Source organism: Equus quagga, chromosome 7, assembly GCF_021613505.1.
Source record: "Equus quagga isolate Etosha38 chromosome 7, UCLA_HA_Equagga_1.0, whole genome shotgun sequence".
Lineage (NCBI taxonomy): Eukaryota > Metazoa > Chordata > Mammalia > Perissodactyla > Equidae > Equus > Equus quagga.
Window position 1 is genome coordinate 2,171,583 of NC_060273.1, and position 24,977 is coordinate 2,196,559.

Consider the following 24,977-nt stretch of genomic DNA (forward strand, 5'->3'; position numbering starts at 1 on the left):
AATTAAAAAAAGGAGACCATAAAATACAAAAGGAATTCTAAAATTGTCTGTAATAATGATAATAACAAATGGGATAAATTCCCTTATTAAAGAAAAAAAATTCACATTGGGTCAAAAATTGAATTCAAACTTATGCTTTCCTTAAAAAAGATACATGTACAGAGCATAATTTGTAGCTAGTAATGGAAGCTTAATCAAAGGTCTGCCTTAAAAATCTATATATATTGTTTAGTTTAAGATAATTTTTTTTATATTTCTGCATTGTTTTAAGGGTGTTTTATGCCATCTTCTTGTTTTTCCATGTAAAAATTATGTGCACCTGTGATTATTTTGTAGGTAAAAAATGTGGCAGTGTTCAGAAACAGTGACCCTAGTTTGATATTTGTTTTTCTAATGTGTTTTGCCATTGCTACAATTTTATTTGCATTCATGGTCAGCACATTCTTCCGAAAAGGTAAGTCCTGATGCAATTTTCTGTCAGGGAGTGTGTTTATGACTCCTTTCTCTGGTAGCATTGCTATTCCCATTACTTATGGCATTAGTTATTATTTATCCATGGCCAAGTTATCACTTTTATGGTTATTTTAGCAATGGAATAATTCTATTCCCCATTAAACACATATAGAAACATCTCCATATGTGTATTTTTTTTGTTGGTGGTCGTTTTTTTGTTTGTTTTGTGAAGAAGATTTGCCCTGAGCTAACATCCGTTGCCAATCTTCCTATTTTGGCTTAAGGAAGATTTGCCCTCAGCTAACATCTGTGCCAACCTTCCTCTATTTTGTATGTGGGTTACCACCATAGTGTGGCTGCTGAGAAGTGGCATAGTTCGGCGCCCAGGAACTGAACCTAGGCCACCAAAGCTGAGCACACTGAACTTACCCACTAGGCCACAGGTCCAGCCCCTCCATATTTGTGTGTTTTTAAGCTTTATTTGGCTTCTAAATATCATTTCAAATGGATGAAAGTAAGTCCCAATTTGGAAAGAACTGAGGGGTAAGACATCCAGGCAGATAATTTTCTAGGTCTTTTTTTTTTTTTTTTTTTAAGGTAGGAAGAGTTTTTTTTTTTTTTTTTAAGATTTTATTTTTTTCCTTTTTCTCCCCAAAGCCCCCCGGTACATAGTTGTATATTCTTCGTTGTGGGTCCTTCTAGTTGTGGCATGTGGGACGCTGCCTCAGCGTGGTTTGATGAGCAGTGCCATGTCCACACCCAAGATTTGAACCAACGAAACACTGGGCCGCCTGCAGCGGAGCGCACGAACTTAACCACTTGGCCACGGGGCCAGCCCCAATTTTCTAGGTCTTGATTGTGAAGCTGGGGAATAACAGTAAGGTGGCTTCTAAAATACCATAGTAAGAGAGGAATTCCTGGGAATTTGATTCTGTCAAGAGGGGTGTTAACTCTAAAACTATTGGTAGAATTCATGAACCACAAGGGGCAAAAATAATACGAAGTGGAGTCAAAGTCAGAGTGCAGAAGAATTGAATTGTGGTTCAACCTAGAGAAGTATAGGCAGAAACATTAATGGAGGACAGGTCCAGCAGTTGATGATAAGAAAAAAAAGAGAAGGTTCAAGAGAACTTGGGCAAAAATCAAGGAGCCAGGCAGTTTATTATTTACATTTGTGAATATTTTACGTCAAATAGCATATTCTAACATGTGGGCCCTGGCAAATATTGACTCTGACAAGATGGGGATGGATTCTTTGAGGGGTGAATGGGCCTGGACATTGACTTCTGATTTGAACTCTATACCTAATTTCCCACTTCCCCCTCTGTAGCTTTAGGGTAAGCATGGCAGGGGTGATGGTCAAATAAGAGAGTTATGTGGGGAGCTTGGAGCATGAGTATCAAAGGATGCCTGAAACCCAGGGCTAAAGGAATGCTAAAAGTTGAAACCTGACAAGTTGAACTTGCAGTCAAGTACAAGAAATGAGCACATGGCTGGAAATAAAAGACAAAAACAATGAGGTCAAAAGCACAATAAATCAGGACCAGAGAGGGAAGCAAATAGCAGGGAAGAGTGCCAAGTGAAAGCAAAAGTATACCACTGAATGCAAAGTTTATGATCAACTGATTTTTGACAAAGAGGTCAAGACAACTCAATAGGCAAGGAATAGTCTTTTCAACAAATGGTGCTGGAACAACTGGACATCCACGTACAAAAGAATGAAGTTGGACCTCTACATCACATCATACACACAAATTAGCTCAAACCTAAATGTAAGAGCTATAAAACTTTTATATAAAAACTTTTATATAAAACTTTTATATATAAAAACTATAAAACTTTTAAAAGAAAATACAGGCGTAAATCTTCGTGATCTTGGATTAGACAGTGATTTCTTAGATATGACACCCAAAGCATAAGTGATAAAAGAGAAGATTGATAAGTTGGACCTCATCAATAGTAAAAACTTCTGTGCTTCAGAGTATACCATCAAGACAGTGGAAAGACAACCCACAGACTGGGAGAAAACATCTGCAAGTAATATACATCATAAGGGACTTGTATCCAGAATAAATAAAAGAAACTTTACAATTCAAAAATAAAAACACAAGGGCCAGCCCGGTGGCACAGCAGTTAATTTGCACATTCCACTTTGGTGGCCTAAGGTCCATTGGTTTGGATCCTGGGTGCGGACCTATGTGCTGCTTGTCAAGCCATGCTGTGGCAGGCGTCCCACATATAAAAAGTAGGGGGAGATGTACACAGATGTTAGCTCAGGGCCAGTCTTCCTCAGCAAAAAAAGAGGAAGATTGGCAGCAGATGTTAGCTCTGTGCTAATCGTCTACAAAAAAAAAAAAAAAAGAATAAATAAAAAATGTAAAAAATAAAAACACAAATATTCCTGACTCATTCTATGGGCCAGCATTACCTCGATACTAAAGCAAGAAAAGGCATCAAAATAAAACTGCAGAGCAATATCCCATATGAATATAGATGGAAAAATCCCCAACAAAATACTAGCAAACTAAATCCAGCAGCATATTAAAAAGATTATACACTATACCAATTGGGATTTATCCCAAGAATGCAAGAATGAATCAACATATGAAGTGTTCAATGTAATACGCTACGTAATAGAATGAAGGAAAAAATGAATAGTTTTATTCATCTCAATTGATAGTGAAATCCAATATCTTTTATGATAAAAACATTTAGCAAACCAGGACATGAAGGAACTTCCTCAACCTGAGAGTGAGCCTTTATGAAAACCCCACAGCTAGCATCATATTCAGTGGTGAAAGATTTAAAGTTTTTCCCCTAAGATCAGGAACAAGACAAGGATGCCCACTTTCCCCTCTCCTATTTGACATTATACTAGAAGTTCTAGTCTGCTCGAGCAATTAGAAAGAAAAAGAAATTAAAGACATGCAATTAGAGAAGAAGTAAAACCATCTCTACTCAAAGATGATAGGATCTCATATACAGAAAGCTCTAAAGAATCCACAAAAGAAACTATTAGAGCTAATAAGTGAATGCAGCAAATTTGCATGATATAAGATCAATGCACAAAAATCAGTTCTATTTCTATACACTAGCAATGAACATTCTGAAAAGGAAATCAAGAAAACACTTCCACTAAAACAGCATCCAAAATAAAATACCTAGGAATAAATCTGACCAAGACTTGTACACTGAAAATTACAAAACACTGCTGAAAGAAATCAAATAAGACTTAAATCAATGGAAAGACATCTCATGTTCAAGGATTGGAAGAATTAATATTATTAAGATGTCAGTATTCCCCAAACTGATCTACAGATTGAATTCAATCCCTATTAAAATCCCAGGTACCTTTTTCTCAGAAATGGACAAAATAATCCTAAAATTCATATGCAATTGCAAGGGGCCTTAAAAAGCCAAAACAATTTTGAAAAAGAAGAACAAAGTTGGAGGCCTCACATTTCCTGATTTCAAACTTACTGTAAAGCTACAGGGATCAAAACAGTATGGTCCTGGCAGAAGGATGGACGTACAGACCAATGGAATAGAATTGAGAGTCTAGAAATAAATCCATACACCTAACGGCCAATTGATTTTTGACAAAGTTGCCAAGACCGTTCAGTGAGGGAAAGAATAGTCTCTTCTACAAATGGTGCTGGGACAACTGGATAGCCACTTGGAGTCCTACTTCACTTCATTCCTTATGATGGCTGAATAATATTCCATTGTATGGATATGCCACGTTTTCTTTATCCATTCATCTGTTGATGAACACTGAGTTGTTTCCACCTTTTGGTTATTGTGAGTAATGCTGCTATGAACATTCACGTGCAAGTATCTGAGTCTCTGTTTTCAGTTCCTTTGGGTAAACACATACGAGTGTAATTGCTGGGTCATATGGTAATTCTGTTTAACTTTTGAGGAATCAGCAAACTGTTTTCCACAGCAGCTGCACCACTTTATCTGACCACCAGCAGTACATGAGGGTTCCAATTTCTCTGGAGAAATGTCTTTTCAAGTCCTTTAACTATTTTTTAATTGCATTGTTTGTTTTGTTGATGTTGAGTTGTAGTTCTTTATGTATTTTGTATATTAATCCTTTATGATTTGCAAATATTTTCTCTCATTCTGTGGGTTGTCTTTTTACTTTCTTGATTCTTTGATACACAAAAGTTTTTAATTTTGTTGAAGTCTAGTTTTTCTTTTGATGCCTGTGCTTTTGGTGTTATACTTAAGAAAGCATTGCCAAATTCAAGGTTGTGAAGATTTTCCCCCAAGTTTTCTTCTAAGAGTCTTATAATTTATCTCTTAAATTTAGATCTTTGATCCATTTTGAGTTAATTTTTGTATATGGTATAAGGTAAGGGTCCAAATTCATTCTTTTGCATGTAGATATCTAGTTTTCCCAGCACCATTTATTGAAAGACTGTCCTTCCATTGAATTAGTCTTGGCACCCTTGCTGAAAATCAATTGATCATATATGTGAGGGTTTATTTCTAGATTCTTTTATATTCCATTGGTTTTTATGTCTAGAGTTTGAGAAGGATTGGTGTTAATTCATTTTTTAATGTTTGATGGAATTCAACAGTGAAGCCATCTTGTCCTGGGCTTTTTCTTGTTGGAACAAAACCTGACAGACCTGTGGCACACCATCAAGTATACCAACATACAAATCATAGGAGTTCCAGAATGAGAAGAGAGAGAAAAGAAGCAGAAAAAATATTTGAAGAAACAATGGTTGAAAACTTACCCATATTTGGTGAAAGACATGAATCCACAAACCCAAGAAGCTCAGTGAACTCCAAACAGGATAAAATCAAAGAGATCCACACCAAGAATCATTCAAATTGTCAAAACCCAAAGACGAAGAGCATTCTGAAAACAGCAAGCGAGAAGAGACTCCTCACGTAAAAATGATCCTCAAAAAGACTAACAGCTGATTTCTCTACAGAAACTATGGAGTCCAGAAGATCGTGAGATGACATTTTAAATCTTGAAGGGGGAAAAAAAAAACTCAACCAAGAATTCTATATGTAGCAAAACTATCCCTCAAGAAGAAAGGAGAAATTAAGACTTTTTCAGATAAACAAAACCTGAGAGAGTTTATTACCAGGAGCCCTGCCCTACAAGAAATGCTTCAGGCTGAAATGAAAAGACACTAGACAGTAACTCAAAGCCATAAGAAGAGATAAAGACCACTGGTAAAGATAACTAATGCCAGTATTATTGTACTTTTGGTTTGTAGCTCCTCTTTTGTCCTATATGATTTATAAGGCAAATGCATAAAACTATTTATAAATCTATGTTAATGGGCACATAATATACAAAGACAGACTCTGTCACAATAACAATATAAGGGGAAGAAACACTGCTGTATATGAGCAGAGTCTTTGTATATATTGATGATAAGTGGTATTATTTAAACTTGGTTGTTATAAGTTTAAGATGTTAATTATTGTATAGTTTTGACTTCTAAACCACGTGTATTACTTTCCTATTGCTGCTGTGATGACCTCCTACATACTTAGTGGCTAAAAACAACACATATTTATTATCTTATAGCCAAAGTCTGAAGTGTGTTTCTCTGGACTAAAATCAAGGCATCATCAGGATTGTGTTCTTTCTGGAAACACTGAGGGAGAATGAGAATCCTTCCTTTTGCCTTTTCCAGCTTCTAGAAGATGCCTGCATTCTTTGGCTCATGGCCACTTCCTCTGTCTTCAAAGCCAGCAGCATATCGTCTTCAAATCTCTATTTTTCTGACATCTGCTTCCATCATATCTCTCTTACTCTGACACATCTACCTCCCCTTATGAGGACCCTTGTGATTACATTGGGCTCAGCCAGATAATTTAGAATCTCGTCATCTCAAGATTCTTAACTTAATCACATCTACAGAGTCCCTTTTGCCATGTAAAGTAACATGGTCACAAGTTTCAGGGATTAGGATTGGACGTCTCTGGGAAATCTGTATTCTGCCTACACCACCATGTAAATGATTGGGAAAAATTTAAATAAAAAAGGAAATTATATGGACTGTCCCAGTGGCGCAGCGGTTAAGTGCTCACGTTCCGCTTTGGCGGCCTGGGGTTTGCCTGTTTGGATCCTGGGTGCAGACATGGCACCACTTGTCAAGCCAAGCTGCCATAGGCGTCCCACATATAAAGTAGAGGAAGATGGGCATGGATGTTAGCTCAGGGCCAGTCTTCCTCAGCGAAAAGAGGAGGATTGGTGGCAGATGTTAGCTCAGGGCTTATCTTCCTCCAAAAAAAAAAAAAAAGGAAATTATAAAAGTAATTTGTAACAATTGAAAACCAACAGAAATAAATGTTTTCAAGTGGGGAGCTTATTACCACAAAGAAAAGAATTATTTCAAATGCCTTTAAAACATAATATTTTAATTATATGTCCTTTGTGAGAAATATTTTAAAGGTAGAAAGAACTTTAAAGACATCTTAAGCTGTATTTAGTAGTCTTATTGTTGGTAGTAGTAGTAGTATTGTTATTTTGAAACTAATACAGATATATCAGAAGATAAAGCAAAAAACTTAGAAACCAAGATTTTCTGAGAAAGAAAATAAATACAGAAAAAATGCCCAAGAAGTTAAGGAAAATCCTATAATCATAAACATTAATTTGAATTATCAGTATGAACTCACTGTTTTTCTTTTTAAAAATGTATTTCCTCACCATATCCACTGAAAAGACCTAAAAACAATGACAACCCGTTAGCAATAAACCCTTTAGTGCACAGATTGTGGCCTCTGAATGCCGCTAAGAGGAACCAGAGCTCCTTGGAGAAATAGCTGATTCAAGATCTTGCTAGGAAAAGTATAATATGAACATTGGAAATTTTGTACCACCACAAGGAAGCTCTCAAAACCAATGGGGATAATGTCTAAAGGATGAAAGAGCCAACTTAAAGGTGCTTCCATTCACCTAAGATAAGACATTTTGAGCATCAAAAAGAATAATGATTGCAATGGATTGAAACATCTAAAATACAAAAATCCATGATTTATGTAAAAATCCATGATTTGTAGCAATGCCCAAGAAAATACCTCATTGGTCATCACTAAAGATTGCTAAGGTACTTATCCATTAACCCTGGACAACCACAAGGCCTAAAGGTACAAAGGTGTAGCCTTGCTCCTGATTTCTGCCTCCAAATCATTCTTCCTTTCTTGCTCAAAAACCTCAGCCCCTTTGAAGTGGGTGTCAGCTGACTAAACCAAGTGCTACTTTTTGTTGAAATCATCTGTGGCTCCTGGTTACTCCCCCTTATTCACTGAAGAATTTTAGCTCCTGGCTCACTGTGTTTCTCTCACTAACTACTGTTGTGACCATTGTTGGTGGTCTAGCTCCATCTCCTCTTAGATCCTTGACCTGCTCATTCCAATGATCTTTTCCCCCCACTCCATATTAGTGATCCCGTGCTCCCACAATCATCCCCTAAACCTTAGCCTTACCAATAATTGAAGGTAGCCAGAATCTCAGCCCCAAACATCCCATTCTTGACTCCCACTGTCTCTTTTTAGCTCCTTTCTTCTTGTATCTGCCTCCTCCAGTAATTCTTTGACCTCCATCAAGACCTCTAACCCATTGGCCTTATCATTTTTTTTCACCATCCATTGTCTCATCATTTGCCTCACTTGCTTCTTTACCCATCTCAGATCCCATGGTTCATTACTATGATAACTCCTTTAAATTACACCTGTCAGCTATCCATTGAACTTTTTTTTTGATTTTTTAATTTTTTTAAATTAAAAAAAAATTTTTATTTTATTAAGGTTATGAAAGTTAACATCCTTGTGAAATTACAGTTGTACATCATTATTAGTCATGTTGTAGGTACACCACTTCACCCCTAGTGCCCTCCCCCCAGCCCCCTTTCCCCTGGCAACCACTGATCAGTTCTCTTTGTCCATATGTTAACTACCACCTATGAGTGGAGTCATACAGAGTTCGTCTTTCTCTGTCTGGCTTATTTCACTCAACATAATACCCTCAAGGTCTATCCATGTTGTTGTGAATGGGACAACTTTGTCCTTTTTATGGCTGAGTAGTATTCCATTGTATATATATACCACATCTTCTTTATCCAATCATCAGTTGCTGGGCACTTAGGTTGGTTCCATGACTTGGCTATTGTGAATAATGCTGCAATGAACATAGGGGTGCATGGAACTTTTGGAATTGCTGATTTCAGGTTCTTAGGATAGATACCCAGTAGTGGGATGGCTGGGTCATAAGGTATTTCTATTCTTAACTTTTTAAGGAATCTCCATACTGTTTTCCATAGTGGCTGCACCAGTTTGCATTCCCACCAACAGTGTATGAGGGTTCCCTTTTCTCCACAGCCTCTCCAACATTTGTCACTCTTGGTTTTGGATATTTTTGCCATTCTAACAGGTGTAAGGTGATATCTTAGTGAGTTTTGATTTGCATTTCCCTGATGATTAGTGATGATGAGCATCTTTTCATGTTTCTATTGGCCATCCGTATATCTTCTTTGGAGAAATGTCTGTTCATGTCACCTGCCCATTTTGTAATTGGGTTGTTCCATTGAACTTTTATTGCAAAATCTCAACTCTGGTTAAACTCAGATCCCTGCCTACTCTGCACCTACATCTGAGCAGCAAAACTTGGCTGGAGAAAAACTCTCCACTGTGTGGACTGGTCTTTTCATTTGGGCCTCTTATCCTCAAATGGAGTCCTCTGACACTGCCTTGCAATCCAGCCACATTCCCTTATCCATTTGTCCCACATCTCTCTGAGACAGCTATTTCAAACCTTTTCCTTCCCCTCAAATGGACAGCAGCCTTTATCCCCTCCTCACTGAGGTCAAAAGCTCTTACTCTGGCCTAAGAGTGTTGTTTTTTGCATCTCAATGTGAACCCTGACCTTGAACAAATTAATAGACTCTGTACATTCATTTCCCCTTCTGTGAATTTGGAAAATAATAGTACTTATAACTTAGTTATGAGGATTAAATGGGATATTACATTTGAAATGCTGAGAATAATACTTCGTATATAGTAAGACTTAGTAAACATTAGCAATTACTATCACCTTTTACAAAGGAAGAAACTGAAATTCAGAGAAGTTATAGAAGATCTAAGGTAGCCATAGTTCATGTGGCCAGGTTCAGCAGAGGGCTGCCTGGTACCTTAACTGTAGCTCTTTCTTTTGTATAAATGCAATCTTTATTCTCTTATCTTCCTGGAAGTCAAATGTTTGCATTTAATTTGAGTTCATCTCCCAGACTTCAGTAGGATTGGCCTTATCTCCAAATCTGGAACCACTGTGCTTAGAGCCTGGAAAACCTTGAATCTTTAACCCATAATTTACTAGCTCCATGACATTGAGCAAATTTATTTAATGTAGCTAAGCCTTGGTTTTCTCCTCTGTAAAACAGCGAGGTTATGAAGATTAAATAAGATACTGTATATAAAGTGCTTACCACAGTACTAGGCAATGCTTAATAGATGCTATACAATCTACCACTCATCTTTGAAGAAGAGAGCTTTTGTTGTAGGAGATATTATTAATGTAGTTTTAGACAGAGGAAGTTTTAGGTAGTTAGACATTTGTGCCTTTATATAAGGATTGACTCATTTTTTTAAGTGCCACAAATGCTCTTAGTCTTTCCATAGTGAAAGTGCAACTGTAAAAGGTTTCTATCAAAATTTCTTTAAAAAGATTGCTTCCCTCCTGAAATGCTGAGACAGGTGCAGAGACACTTTCCTTACCATGGGGGTGGAAAGGGACTTGTGTCATACTTCTTTGGGTATTACTGATGAAATTCTTTGTTTCTTCCCTCTGAATTTGCAGCCCACGTTGCAACTGCCGCAGGAGGCATCATCTTCTTCTTCACCTATCTCCCCTACCTGTACCTTGCTTTCACCTACACCCAGAGGAGCCACTTCGAAAAGATTGCCTTTTGTCTCTTCTCAAATGTTGCCATGGCACTGGGAGTCCGACTAATCTCCAGGTTTGAGATAAGAGGTGAGCCTTACCTTTCCCAAGGTAAACTGCCTTGATGCTTTGCCATAGCTGACAGGCAAAGCTGAACTTCATTTCCAAATAAACATAACTGGCACATTTCATTCAGTGTTCTGTGCATTTACAATATGCTTACAACTATGGAAGATACTATAAGGAACACTAAAGAAATGTAAGATATGGGTCATACTATATAACTTGCAATGTAATTTGGGAGAAAAACTAAAACATATTACTGATTTAGGAAATTATATGCCTATATAATTATATAGATATAAAATACATAGATTTATGATTAGAAGTTCAGATAACACTTTAGAACTTTACATATAATTGAGTGCTATTTACATATATCATATTTTATTCTTATAACCTTCGGAGTTGGTCTTCTTTCACAGGTTGGTTTAGGGGACCTTCCATCAGAGGTGTTCTGGCTCCCTTACAACTTTCACAGTTGGAAGTACAACCCCAAGTTTTCATTTGCCTCATGTTTCTGGAGTTTGAAGAATTCCTCAGAACATCTACAGTCATTGCAGAAGATTGCAGCCAACATGTCAATCAAAATGTAGGACCCATTGACCTCTGTGAGGTTTTAGTACTTCCTGAATGGAAATGTTTCACATTTCAGGGGTACTAAGATGATCTGCTGTGAACACTCCAGCAAGTGCCTTCATTGCTCAATGTTAACTTTTATCATCAGAGTCCTAGTTCCAAATGGCACAGCTTGGTTTAGCAGAAGATAGCAGGAATAGGAGTCATAAGTTGGATCTAGTTTGTGGGTCCTCTTACTGAGATTGTGATAATTTCCAGTGACCTGGTTAGAGGCATCATCTACCAATGAATTTCTTTGTTAAGTTGGGATGGTCTAAATGGGTTGAAGCTGCTTAAAATTTAATAAAGGATGTTAAGTTAACCAAAATTTATTGAAAGTGAGTTGGCTTTTTTTAGCATAGCAATTATGAGACCACAATTTACAAATATTCTTGGGGAAAAAGTAGATTTAAAGTGGTATATCTGATTTTTACATGTTAGTGAATGAATGGGTACTTTATGGAGCCTATCTGTTGGAAGTTGAGGGAATTGGGCAAGTGGTTGGACTGGATGAACTCTTAGATTTGTTCCCACACTAAGATTCTCTTGATTTGAAAGCACTCTGCCGTCATTGAGCTTATGATCAGTGTTCCTTCCTGAAAGGCACAGGATGGCTCACAAGTGCTGTGTCTACTGTTATAAATGAAGGAAATTCAGATGCACATGATCATAAGGAGGTAGGAGTCTCTAAGGATGTAATTGATGAAATGGTAGAAATCCAAGGACAAGATTTCTTATATAGAATCTTCCTACCTTTGCTGGATTAGATTTTCCTGTTCATCTGAGCGATCTGCTCAAATCAGATTGCAGGCCTTATAGTGAGTGAACGGATGAAATTCCTCTGTTCACTTTCTCAGTAAGTCTCGTGCAGAGCTTTCAGTTCTAATCTTGAGCAGGAATCACTATACCACATGAATCAGAGCTCTGGGTTAGGAGTTAATGGGCCCACTCTCTGGTTATGTGGCAGGAACATTTGGCCTCTTCTTAAAATCAGGACCTGCATGTTTGTGGAGCAGCTGGGTTTGTCACTCAAGGCTCTCATTTATTGATTTATTTGTTTATTATTTACTAGATTGTTTTTAGTTTTGAAGAGGCCCAATAAATAGCACCCTTCTTCTCTCTTAATTTCTGAATCAATTGAGAAATAAACAAAGATGTCATTGTATTAATACCAAAATATCCATTTTATAACTAATTTGGATGATGTAGCTTAGAGTGAGAATCAGGTGGACTTACTGACTCCCCACCTCCCAGTTTCCTCCTTGGGACAATCCATCTGAGACAAAGTTTGAGACAACAAACCAGATACACTGGCTCAGTTAGCTGCCTTTCACTGTTCTGGAATGGAAAGAAAAGAAGAAAGAAACACAATTTCACCCCTCCCCTGGTTTAGGCCTTTACCATTCTACTTCTGTGGGGAGAGTAAACTGTGGGGCAAGAGGCTAGCAGATTTAGAGAAAATCCCTCCTCATGGAAAGCAGAGGAGTGGGGAGGAGGGATTACCATCTGGTGACAGTAAACTGTGAGAGCAGGAATCTGGTCTATTTTGTTTCCCGCTCTCTGTCACCAGTGTCTAGACTAGGGTCTGATAAAATGTAGGCACCCAGTATGTATTTGTTAAGTGAATGAACAAATAGGACTCCTTGGCTTTCTAGCAGGTAAGTGCGCTAGTCAGTGCTCTATGGAGAGGGAAAAATGGGAAGTGCTTCCTCAGGAGTCGTTACAAGGAAAATTATCTAGTCTTCCATTTCTAACAATCGTGTCTAAATTATTCAGATCATCCTTCCTGTTGAAAATAATGAAAAATATGGCATAGATTTTTAATCTAAGAACATCCCTTAAGAAAATCAAAGAGTTAACACATGATAGTAAAGAACCACTAGGTCAAAGCCTTAGGTAAATTCGTGACCCCAAAAGGTGAACAGTGCACCAAAGCCACTTTTTCTCAGAGGTCATTTACTAACAGGAAAATGTTGGGCTGCCATCTGGATGGCCTTTCAGGGCAAGGGAGTTTGACATCAAGGCCCAAGTTTCCACCTAGTTGGAGAGCATAATATGAGACCCTTCCCACATTAATCTAGGCCCCAGAGGGCTATATCTTTAGGATAAATATGACCCAGAAATAAATTCTATAGTTACAGGTTAGGTTCTCTATGACAGACTCTAAGATGGAGTTTAGTATGCAATATGTTTATTAGGGAATACCCTTGAGACCACACCTGTGGAAGGGAAGAGATTGAAACAAAATCAGGCAGAGCTACACTATGGTTCTGAGAGCGTTGAAGAGTTATGAGCTAAAATGGCCTGTCTGAGCATCCTGCACTGGGCTGAAATGGCCGGGCCTTATTCCTCTGCCTCCATTGGTCACTGGATGGGGGCCATCCAAGATAAGACATGATCTTGGGCTAGGCAACTCTGCAGCTGAGATATCCCTGAGGAAGCTGATAACTGAAAGCCCTCAACCACGGCACTCCCAACAACTGAGGCAAGAGCTTTCTTGAAGGAATCAGGGGAGTATCTCTGTGTCCATACACCAACCCATAATATCTGAGAGGACCTTGGGGAAAGTTGCTCCAGTGCTGACCATATCATAGAAGAAAAACAAAAGGAAAAAATTCCCTCTGAGAAATTGTTGCAAGCTAATTCTTTGGTGGATTTGCAGTCCAGGTTCATCTTACATGAGTAGTCCAGGTAACCTCAAGCAGTGAACTGATTTAAGGTGGTCCTGGAATGACTGAGCCCCAACTCAGGTGCCTGGCAGAAGCACTTTCATCCTATATCATGATGAATCCTCAAAAATAGTTTTTCAAGGGCAATAAGCAACATGGTAAAAAGTAATTAAAAACGTAAGGCAATAAATCACCATGAATGAGAACCAACAGAAATAGAAGAAAGTAAAAACAGATTTGCAAATGCCTCACATTTTTGAATTATCAGAACAGAGATTATAAAACAATAATGTTCATTATATGTTTTTTATAAAGGCAAGCTTAAAAATATCTGCAGGAATATGAACTGTTAAAAGTGACCCAGGAGTATGAAAAAGGATGAAATACTTCTCTGAAAATGCAAAATACAATCAACAAAATTAAAAACTTAGTGGATGGGTTAATAGTAGATTTGAAACAGTTGAAAAGAGGATTGGCGAACTGGAAGTAGGTTAGGAGAAATAACCTAGAAGGCAGTACTGAGAATTAAAAAGATAAAAAATATGCAAGAGAATTTAAAAGAAGTGCAGAAAAGAATAAGAAGGGCTCACATACATTTAAGCAGAGTTCCAATAGGAAAGGAAAGAATGGGGCAGAGGCAATACATTTGAAGAGATAGCGGCCAAACCTGTTCCCAAACTGGATTTCAGGAAGCCCAGAAAATCCCAAATAAGATTAACAACAAGAAATCTACACTAGACATATCAACTAAAACTGAGCACACCAGAGTCAAGAGAAAAATCTTAAAAGTAGTCTGAAAAAGAAGACAAATTGCTTTTCAAAGGGTCAACAGTGGGAGCCTGAAGACAGTGGTTTTATACATTGACTATATAAAATAATAATAGTAATAAAGATGTCTTTAGGGTTTCTTTTAAAGAGGTAGAATTAAAATACATAAGAGGGGTTTTTGAGGGAATAAAGTCAGAAATCAAAGGGGTAAATACTTTCTGGAAGGAGAGAAAATACATTGATTGGGGCCAGCCCTGTGGCGCAGCGGTTAAGTTCGCACGTTCCACTTCTTGGCTGCCCAGGATTTGACGGTTCGGATCCTGGGTGTGGACGTGGCACCACTTGGCAAAAGCCATGCTGTGATAGGCGTCCCACGTATAAAGTAGAGGAAGATGGGCATGGATGTTAGCTCAGGGCCTGTCTTCCTCAGCAAAAAGAGGAGGATTGGCAGTAGTTAGCTCAGGGCTAATCTTCCTCAAAAAAAAAAAAAAGATATTGATTAACTTTAGACTTTGCTACGTAAAGTGGACCTGGCAATTCATTACTGAGCCAACCACTGAAAGGCTAGAAACAGTGTATAACTTTCAAACTTAATAGAAAATGCAATAACCAAAAGATTGGTTGAGTCAGAAAGAAGTGGGATGGGGAGAGGAACTCTGTCACATGTCCGCCTCTACTGCAAAGGAGACAGAGAAGTCAGGGAACAGGAATGTCCTACTTGATTTAGAAAAATCATGATCAAACAGATGTAGGGCAGGGAAAGTTTGCCAAATTCCTTTCAGCAGCACCCTCCTCCCAAACATGATTAGATAAATTGTGGAAGGAAGTAACATCTAATGCCTATCCAATCCAAACTCCAGCAGTTTTTTTTTAATGGAACTTGATGAGCTGATTCTCTAATTTAAATGGGAGTATAAAGGACCAAGAATAGCCAGGAACTCTTAAGGAAGAATAAGATGGGAAAACTTGTTTTACTGGATATAAGGACTTATCACAAAGCAATAGTAATTAAGACTATGATTGACAAGTAGGCTGATGGAACAGGAAAGAAAGGCTAGACAAATGCTCTGTTAAATGTCCAAGATGATACTACAGAGCAGTGGGATTCAATAAATGGTGCTGGAGCAATTGAAGAACCTTATGGGAAAAACTGAAATTGGACTCCTAATTCACACCAAACACAGAAATCAATTCCAATGTCCAAAAACTATAAAGCTTTTTGGAGATGATGAGGAGACTACATTCATGTACTTGAAGTAGAAAAGATTTCTTAAACAAGACACGCAAAACAAACTAACCATAAAGGAAAAGACTGATTGATTTGACATTAAAATTTAGATACCATGAAGAGAATGAAAAGAGAAACTACAGAGTGGGAAAAGATACTTGAAACATATTTAACCTACAAAAGCCTTGTATCCAGAATATTTAAAGAATTCATACAAATCAATTAAACATCAGACTTTGTGGTAAAAAGAAAAAGGGGGGCAAAAAGACTTGAATAGGCCCTTCATGAAAAAGCATATCCAAACAGCCAATAAACATATGCAAGTTAGAAAAAAACAGACATTCTTAAATTGCTGAAAGAAAAACCCTGTCAACTCAGAATTCTATACTCAGTGAAAAATTAGAGAGAAATACTTTCTCGAATAAACAAAAGCTGAGAGGATTGATTGCTAGGAGACATGACAAGAAATGTTGAGTTCTTCAGGCAAAAAGAATATGATCATCAGACAGAAACTTGGATCTACACAAAGAAATTAAGAGCACTGAATATGGAAAATACAATTTATTTAGCCTTCTGTGGATTTTTTTACTCTAAAAGAGAACTGAGGGGCTGGCCCCGTTGCCGAGTGGTTAAGTTCGCGTGCTCGGCTGCAGGCGGCCCAGTGTTTCGTCAGTTCGAATCCTGGGCGCGGACATGGCACTGCTCATCAAACCACGCTGAGGCGGCGTCCCACATGCCACAACTAGAAGGACCCACAAGGAAGAATATACAACTATGTACTGGGGGGCTTTGGAGAGAAAAAGGGAAAAATAAAAATCTTTAAAAGAGAACTGACTGTCTAAAGCAATCGTGGTAGCAATGTATTGTGTTTATAGCTTATATAAAAGTAAAATGTATGACAACAGTAGCAAAGGGTGGGAGGGAAGGATTGGGAATCTCTTGTTGTAAGGTCCTTACACTACACGTGAAGTAGTATAATATTGTTTGAATATTGACTCTTTAATATTGACTCTTTAATTAGAGTCTTCTAATTAAACATGTGTATTTTAAACCTTAGAACAGCAGCAAAAAAATTTTAGAGGTATAAATAATAAATCAATAGTGGAAATAAAATAGAATCATAAAAAAATTCCCCATTGGAAGAGGGGTGGGGGTGGGCACAAAGAGTAAAGAGGTGCACCTATAGGATGACTGAGAAATAATAATGTACAACTGAAATTTCACAATATTGTAAACTATCATAACCTCAATGAAAGAAAAATTCCCCATTAATCAAGAAAAGGAAGAAAAAGAGGAAAAAAGAAACAAAGAAAAGTTTGGAACAAATAGAAAAGAACTGGCAAGATGGTAGATTTTAATCCAATTAATAATCACATTAAATGTGAATGATCTGAACATGCCAATTAAAAAGAGACCGTCAGCTTGGATCAAAAGGCAAAATTCAACTAGATGCTGCCTACAAACATCAAGATAGGGATGAAGTTGTCATGGGTGTGTGCTCATTGGGGTTTCTGGGGTGATTGATTTGGATGGTAGTTTTACACAGGTATTTTCTTTGTAATTGCTTGTTAAACTCTGTTTTATGTACTCTTTGATATATATATATTCACAATAAATAAAGTTAACTAGTAATCAAGTGTCTACTGAAGTGGGGAAGTAACCTTGTCTCTTTCTTCCATTTGGACACTGCAGACTTGGATTGAATGAGGATGTACCTGGCTTTCATGAGCTGAGTGTATTTAATGTTTCCTGCAACTTTGGAATCAGTCCTAAGGTGTGCAAGATCTGTTTATAAGCCACGGTGGAAAGCATGGCACGTAGACAGACACAAGTCCTAGATTCTCATCCCAGGAGGGGCTTCAGAGGTCACGTGGCCCCTCATCCCTCACACCATGGCCTGTGGACCAGCAGCATCTGCACCTCCAGAGAGATTGTTAGAAACATAGACTCCTGGGCACACTCAGACACACCTAATCAACACAAAATCCCCTGGTGATTAGTAAGCTCATTAAAATTTGAGGAGCACTCATCTAGCACATCTTGTCTGCTCACCAGTATTCAGATCTCTCCTGTGGTGTTGCTAGTTTCCAGCTTCTCAATCCTGCCGTGTAGCAGCAGATGCATAGTATATTGAATGCTTTACATGAAAAGTTTAGTCAACTTGCATTCAGGTTAGATACTTGGCATCACATGGGATACTTATCTCCATCCAGAAATTCACCCCAAGCCCTTCCTCAATTCCTTCCTTTATTCATGGAATATGTATAGGAATAAGTATGTTCACCTGCTGCATATGAGGCCCTGGGTCAGATGTTGGAGATACTGAGGTAAAAGACAGTCCCTGGCCCCAGAGACCACACATCCGGGGACCAGCGATAAGTGAGCAGATTCCCAGTGCAGAGCGAGACTTTCTATGATGAAAGTAGCATAGGGTGCCCCGGATGCCCATGGGCTTGGCATATAACTCAGACAAGGAGAGGGGAGTATACATGCTTGCTGGGTAAGGAAATACCTGTGCTGACCTTTGGAGTAAGAATTAGCCAGGCAAAGAAGGTGGGAGAAGGGTGGGAAGGGCTTTCCACACAGCGTGTGCAAAAGCATGGAGATATGTCTCAGATGACCAGATTTCTATTTCTTGGTGCCCATGAAAGTATTACTACCTTTTGGCAATAATAAAAATGTTTTATCTAATGGGAGAAACTAACTCCAGCTTTCCCCTTTCCTGTGCCTATCGTTCATCCCTTCATGCCCCAGACACAAATAGTCCAGTCTTGTCATTGGCCCGGTCACCAATTATTTGATTGGGAAGTTCTGGTAAACTTTCTCTGTCTTTGATGTGGTGACTATTTTCCTTCCTTTGGAACAGGCACCGGCATCCAATGGTGGAACATGGGAAGTGTAAATGGAGAGTTTAACTTCACTCAGGTGCTGCTGATGCTCCTGCTAGACTCTTTCTTATACAGTTTGGTGGCCTGGTACGTGGAGTCTGTCTTCCCAGGGGAGTATGGCACACCCAAACCTTGGTATTTCTTTGTCATGGTGAGTACTGATGCTGCTATTTTATAGATTGATGTTAGACTTTTTTTTTTCCCGAGGAAGATTAGCCCTGAGCTAACATCTGCTGCAAATCCTCCTCTTTTTGCTGAGGAAGACTGGCCCTGAGCTAACATCCATGCCCATCTTCCTCTACTTTATATGTGGGATGCCTACCACAGCAGGGCTTGACAAGTGGTGCCATGTCTGCACCCGGGATCCAAACTGGTGAACCCTGGGCCACCGAAGTAGAACACGTGCACTTAACCGCTGTGCCACTGTGCCAGCCCTGACGTTAGACTTTTTATAGCTTGTTGTCAATATTCCTACCCATCTTGGTGGTGTCCTGATTAAAATCTCAAACTCCAGGAAATCTAAGCTGTGTTCGCTAACCTGGGTTCACCCCAAACCTACTAGCTTGTGGTTTCCAAGGAGGCATAATTAACAACAAGTCTCAGTTTGTCTGACTCTTGCCCCACCCCTGATGCCCTATGCAAAGTCCCCCAAGAAAGCCTACTGATGTCTTACATGCGCCCACTCAAATGTCAGGCCCCGCATTGTCCCACGGGACACGACCCCCAACCTACTGAAGGCCTCAGGACTCCATTGCTTCTTTCCTCTTTGGGCTATTGGGATGGCCCTGAAGCTCTTTGAGACCTCTGTGACCCCTGGGTGCCGGCAGGGGGCACAGCTTCGTTGACAATCCCATGAAGTTCTCAGAATCACTTTTCTCCTACATTTTTCTTACAAAGCTGAGGTCATCATACCTGAGTCAGTCCTCCTGCAGTAGTCTCTGGTGGCCCTGCCCCACAGGTTTGCAAAGTGACTGATTCTGTCTGAATTGCACAGGTATTCACTTTGAACTTATGCAAAGGCTGCCATGCTTGCCCTTCTTGGAGTGTGGAGAAGTGGGTAGATTGTCAAGTCCAGTATTTCTCCAGGCATCAGCCCACAGGGATGCTGATTGCTGACGTGATGGCTTCCCCATACACCAGGGGCATGGAGATGAGGTGTCTTTTGTAGCTGCATCCTCAGGACCATGGGTTATAGGTTGAAATGCAGTTTACTAGTAGTGAGTCCATGAGCAAGCTGCTTGACTTCTCCAGGCACCATTAAATGTTAGATACCAGGAAACTTGGGAGGGGCAGATTTTAATTTACCAAAATATTTATTTTCCAAAAGAAGACAATCAGTTCACCTAAACATATTAATGTAAATTGACTTCCTCTCTAGCCCTCCTACTGGCATGGAGAATCTAAACCTCTTACGCGGTCAGTACTGGATGTGGGGAATCCTGAGAAAGCTCCGAAAAACAAGTTCATTCAGGAAGAACCTACCAATTTGATGAAAGGAATTGAAATCCAACATCTACACAAGGTATCAGCTCACAAATCTCCTTCTAAGAACTTAAGAAATAGTTCATAGAGACTTCCATTTTATTCTGACAGTGGTTACAAGGTACATTTCATGATAGAGTTTTAATTCCCTTCTCTAATGTTATCCTCAAAATTAGGAATATAATGTAAAATGGCTTGTTTCCTGTCATAAAGTTAAATGACTGGATGGAGGGTTCAGATGATCTCTCTTGCAACAGTCTCCCTCCATCCTCGTAATGCCAAACATTCCTCACTGGGGACACTGGAACTCAGCCGTTTGACTGCTGACTTGATCCAACAGCACTTTTACATAACCAAATCAAATGGTGAGCCAGATTTCATGCTGCCTTCCAAGTGTAGACGTGCTTGTCTTTTCCCCAGTGTTTGCCGAGCATTGACACATGCAGGCCCTGTGTTGACTAAGGACTCCCAGGACAGGAGGCCTGGATATATGCTCTGTGCCCTGGAGTGTCCTCAGAGCATTATTATTTTTTTTGTTTGGAATCTTCCATTCTTCAAATATGATGAGCCTATGGAGAGGCAGTATCCTCTGTACCACTGATGCTGCAGTGCTGTCACAGTGGAGGGGCCAGCTCAACACTCTGTGTTGCCTTCTTCTGCCTGTGGGATTAAGTGGCTCACATCCTAGCCCAGGGGATTCAGGCCACAGGTGATGGTTCCACTTCTTCACGTACTGCAATAGCAGCTGGGAATGTTTGAGTCTTCACCCAGTTTACTGTGGCTTCAAGAAACAGGGATTTTTTTTTTCTTTTTTCATGTAAGCAGTCTGCAGGCAGATGGTTCCAGCATGATTTCAGCTGCTCAGCAAAGCCATCCCAGCCCACAGTTCCTTCTGCTTGCTTGCTTTCACTTGTTTTCCCTGGGCCATTGAAGCATATTAGCTTTCATCTGTGTGCTTATCATTTTGTGGTTGCAAGATGACTTCTGTAACTCGTCTGTAGGGAAAGATAAGAGCAAAGGGCTTTCTTACTTTTTTTTTTTCTGAGGAAGATTCACCCTGAGCTAACTCTGCTGCCAATCTTCCTCTTTTTGCTGAGGAAGATTCTCCCTGAGCTAACATCTGTTGCCATTCTTCCTCTATTTTGTATGTGAGCCACCACCACAGCATGGCCACTAACAAGTGGTGTAGGTCCACGCTCAGGAGCCAAACCCAGGCCACCAAAGCAGAGCACACCAAACCTAACCACTAGCCCAGTGGGTCTGGCCTGCAAAGGGCTTTCTTTAAACAAGACTTTTTCCTCCCTCCCTCCCTTCTTTCCTTCTTTCCTTTCTTCCTGCCCTTCAGTAGATTACCCCTTATTCTAAGTGCCCAGAATTCCATCACATGTCCTCTGCTGCAAAAGGGGGACCGAGAAGTCAGGGAACAGGGCTGTCCTACTTGATTCAGAACAATCACCATCAAACAGAGGTGGGGCGGGGGAAATTTGCCAGATTCTTTCAGCAGCACCCTGCTCCCAAATGTAATTAGATAAATTGTGGGAGGAAGTGACATCTGAGTCCCACTCAACCATAATGTCTGCACTCCAGACCCCAGGTCTGGCCCAAATGCCATTAGACAGGACAGAAATCAACTAAGGCATATACTGAAATGTGGTATAATATCTGAGGGTGGCATTATGAGTGATTTTATTTTCTTCCTTATACTCTTACATATGAATTACTTGTAAAATAAGAAAAAATAAATGGTATTTAAAATACTGGAGACATTTGATTTAGAAAGTAGGCTGCTCTGTCTGGGATTTTCTCCCTAGATCAATACCTCCCCCGCAAGAGGCAGGGTGCCCTCTCTCAAGGGCTTAGCCAGGTAAGTCACAGCAAACTGTGGCTCTAGAAGCAAGGATAAAATTCCCTGTTCAAGCTCTGAGCCCTTCCTCTTTGAGCTCTGGCCTCTGTGGTTCAGGTCCTGTACCACCAGTTTCCAGGAACCAGTGAAAATCCCCCAGGGATTGCTCCATTGGATTCCTCAGTAGCTTCAGGCAGCTAAACTCTGGAAAAAAGGGGCTCCCCATATAGATTTCCACTTGGATTCCCACTGATGAACTTCAAGGGAAATTGATGTGGGTGCTCAACCTGTCAAAGGTTCTTCAGAAATGCCAGATGTGTGTACATGTTACACTGTCAGTCACACTTTGACTTTTCCACAGGTGTTTCACAAAGGAAGGAATGAACACATAGCAGTCAAAGATCTGACCATGAATCTGTACCAGGGGCAGATCACTGTTCTCCTGGGACACAACGGAGCAGGCAAAACCACCACCTGCTCCATACTCACAGGTACTGTGTGAGGCCAGCCCTCCTAAGGAAGCTTTACGCAATCATTGAACAGATCTAGATTTTTGGCTCCATCTCCCTTCATTAGATTTCACTGACATTTTAACATTAAGCATTTTTTGTTTGTTTTTTACCATCTATGTAGTGTCTGGTTGTTCACATTACCATGTACCAGGAAAAGGAAATCTTTGGCTCTTTCAGTCAATCTGGGGAACTTAATTTCATACACTATCTAGGAGCTGTGAACACTGCTTAGCATGTTTCTTTCCAGATAGAACTTACTGGTACAGTGAGGTACCACTAATCTCTCAACCAAAAAAGTCGTCCATTTGCTTTTGATTGCCAAGGGCTCTTTTAGATTGATACCTGGTGAATTATTCTAAAATTATTTCCATTTCAGAATAATTTTTATGCCTAAATAATTCTCACATTCCATCAACTAAAATAATATTCTGTGATATTTGAAAACTCATTCATTCAAGAAATATATATTTATTGAAGGCTTAACTTGTGTAAAGCTCTGTACAAAACCAATGAGATGCATTTCCAAACTTCAAGGAGCTCTGAGAGTCAAGCAGTTCTTTTTTGTTGCACACAGAACACCAAACTGCTGGGAAGCTATTAGCACTTCTAAGTCAGGCTGCCGCGATTCTCCTTATAGGTTGCTGATGCACCTTCCATTGAAGACATTGGAAGAGCAGCAAAATAGTGAAACCTCATCTGAGGTGCTTTTGGCCACTCCTCTGGTATTGGGACTTTAAAAACCAAGTTTTAGCCCAGTAGATACAAACTAAACAGACTCTGTGTGCGTCAGGACTGGGGACTGAGCCTGGCTGGTTTCCTGGACTGGAGTGCAGTGGCATTTCTAGACAGGTGATCCTCTGTCAGCTATAGGCATTGCCATTCCTAACAGTGTGACCATTTAGGGAAGGCCTCTCCTCCTTGTGAGGTCCTCAGTGCCTGACAGATGATCCAGCTAGACCCCCAGACTAAGTGATCAAGGAGACAAGTCAGGTACTAGCATTGTTTAAGGAGACCAACTGATGTCAGCACCCCACAGACTCTTCCTCATTGTGTTCCCTTTTGTTTTGTTCCCAGTATTCATCACAGTGTGTACTTATCTGGTTTGTTTGTGTATATGTGTGTCACTTCTCTGTCCCCCCATCCCTTTCCCCAAGGAATCTATACTCTTTACTTCTGGATCCACAGTACCTGGAATAGTGCCTGGCAAAGAATAGGCACTCAGTAAATACCATTGAATGAATGACTGAATTAATTAATTCATGTAGTTGCAGATTCTGCCAAAATGCAGACCATGAATGATATATCAGAGAAGTTCAGCCACAATTTCTACCAGCAGTGACACATCATAGGAAAAGGCCAACACTGCCATGGAGAAAGTGACGCCACTAAAAGAGGCACAATGAGATTCAGTAGCCCTGAAAATGCTAAGCTGGGAGGGGAAAATCTGACTGACTGCCCAGGACATCAGCCATGACAGGGCTTCTATATCATGTTGTTTGCAAAGGGGCCCAAAACTTGGCACAGGGATGTTTTGAATTTTAGACACTGTTTCTCTACCCACTGAAGTTATGTGGTTTTTTGGTTCTTCTGTGAGTTTTTCTATTGAGTTATTCTCTTATTATGACTATACATAAAAAAGACTTTTATGGGTTTTTTTTTAAGATTTTATTTTTTTCCTTTTTCTCCCCAAAGCCCCCTCGTACATAGTTGTGTATTTTTAGTTGTGGATCCTTTTAGTTGTGGTATGTGGGACAGAGCCTCAGTATGGCCTGATGAGCGGTGCCACGTCCACGCCCAGGATTCGAACTGGTGAAACCCTGGGCCGCTGAAGCAGAGCGCACGAACTTAACCAGTCAGCCACAGGGCCGGCCCCGACTTTTATGTTTACTATAGAATAGTATCACCTTTTTTCCTTTTTTTCCCAAAAACTCATGGATGCTTTAGTATCCACAACCAAAATGAAAGATCTAAAAACCCCATCAGTGGGTATTTTGGCAGTATCAAATACCTTTAAAATCTTGTCCCCTTTTCCCTACTAAATCTACTTATATTGATTTAGAGAAAGGAAATAATTGGGGAAGCAAGCAAAGTTGTATCACATGTTTATACTTGTGGAAAGTTGCAAATAACCTAAACACCTACCAGTATGGATTGAATAAATAAATAGAGTCTATCCATAACAATGAAATCTTTTAGCCTTCAAAAATTATGTAGATTTTTGTTGATAAGGACAAATGGCCTCAATACATCGTTATATGAAAAAGCTAGTTAAAAAACCCAGAATTTATATTTTCCATTTTTGCAAAAAATTAATGTGTGAGTCAGTATATGCATAAAAAATACATAAAGTTATATAGCAAAATGTTCACAGCAGTTATCTTTTGTGATGGGATTTGTATAACCTTTGTTTTACTTTCTTCTTCTCCTAACCTTGTTGCAATAGACATTTGTTGCCCTTTATCAATCTGAAAAATATACTTAGAATGAGAAAATGAGAATAAAGACAAAGACAGTATGCAGATGGACAGGTTGCAAAG

At 39.5% G+C, this 24,977-nt stretch overlaps 1 protein-coding gene across 1 annotated transcript in view; it reads left to right on the forward strand.

The window, feature by feature from the left end:
* The window catches only part of LOC124241943 (ATP-binding cassette sub-family A member 17-like), a 94,639-nt gene that overhangs the window by 15,913 nt on the left and 53,749 nt on the right, over window positions 1-24,977 (forward strand). Inside the window, exons 7-11 of the mRNA XM_046666338.1 lie at window positions 337-454; window positions 10,289-10,462; window positions 18,582-18,754; window positions 19,982-20,125; window positions 22,290-22,419. Of these exons, the coding sequence (XP_046522294.1) occupies window positions 337-454; window positions 10,289-10,462; window positions 18,582-18,754; window positions 19,982-20,125; window positions 22,290-22,419 (739 nt within the window). The remainder of the gene's footprint in view (window positions 1-336; window positions 455-10,288; window positions 10,463-18,581; window positions 18,755-19,981; window positions 20,126-22,289; window positions 22,420-24,977) is intronic.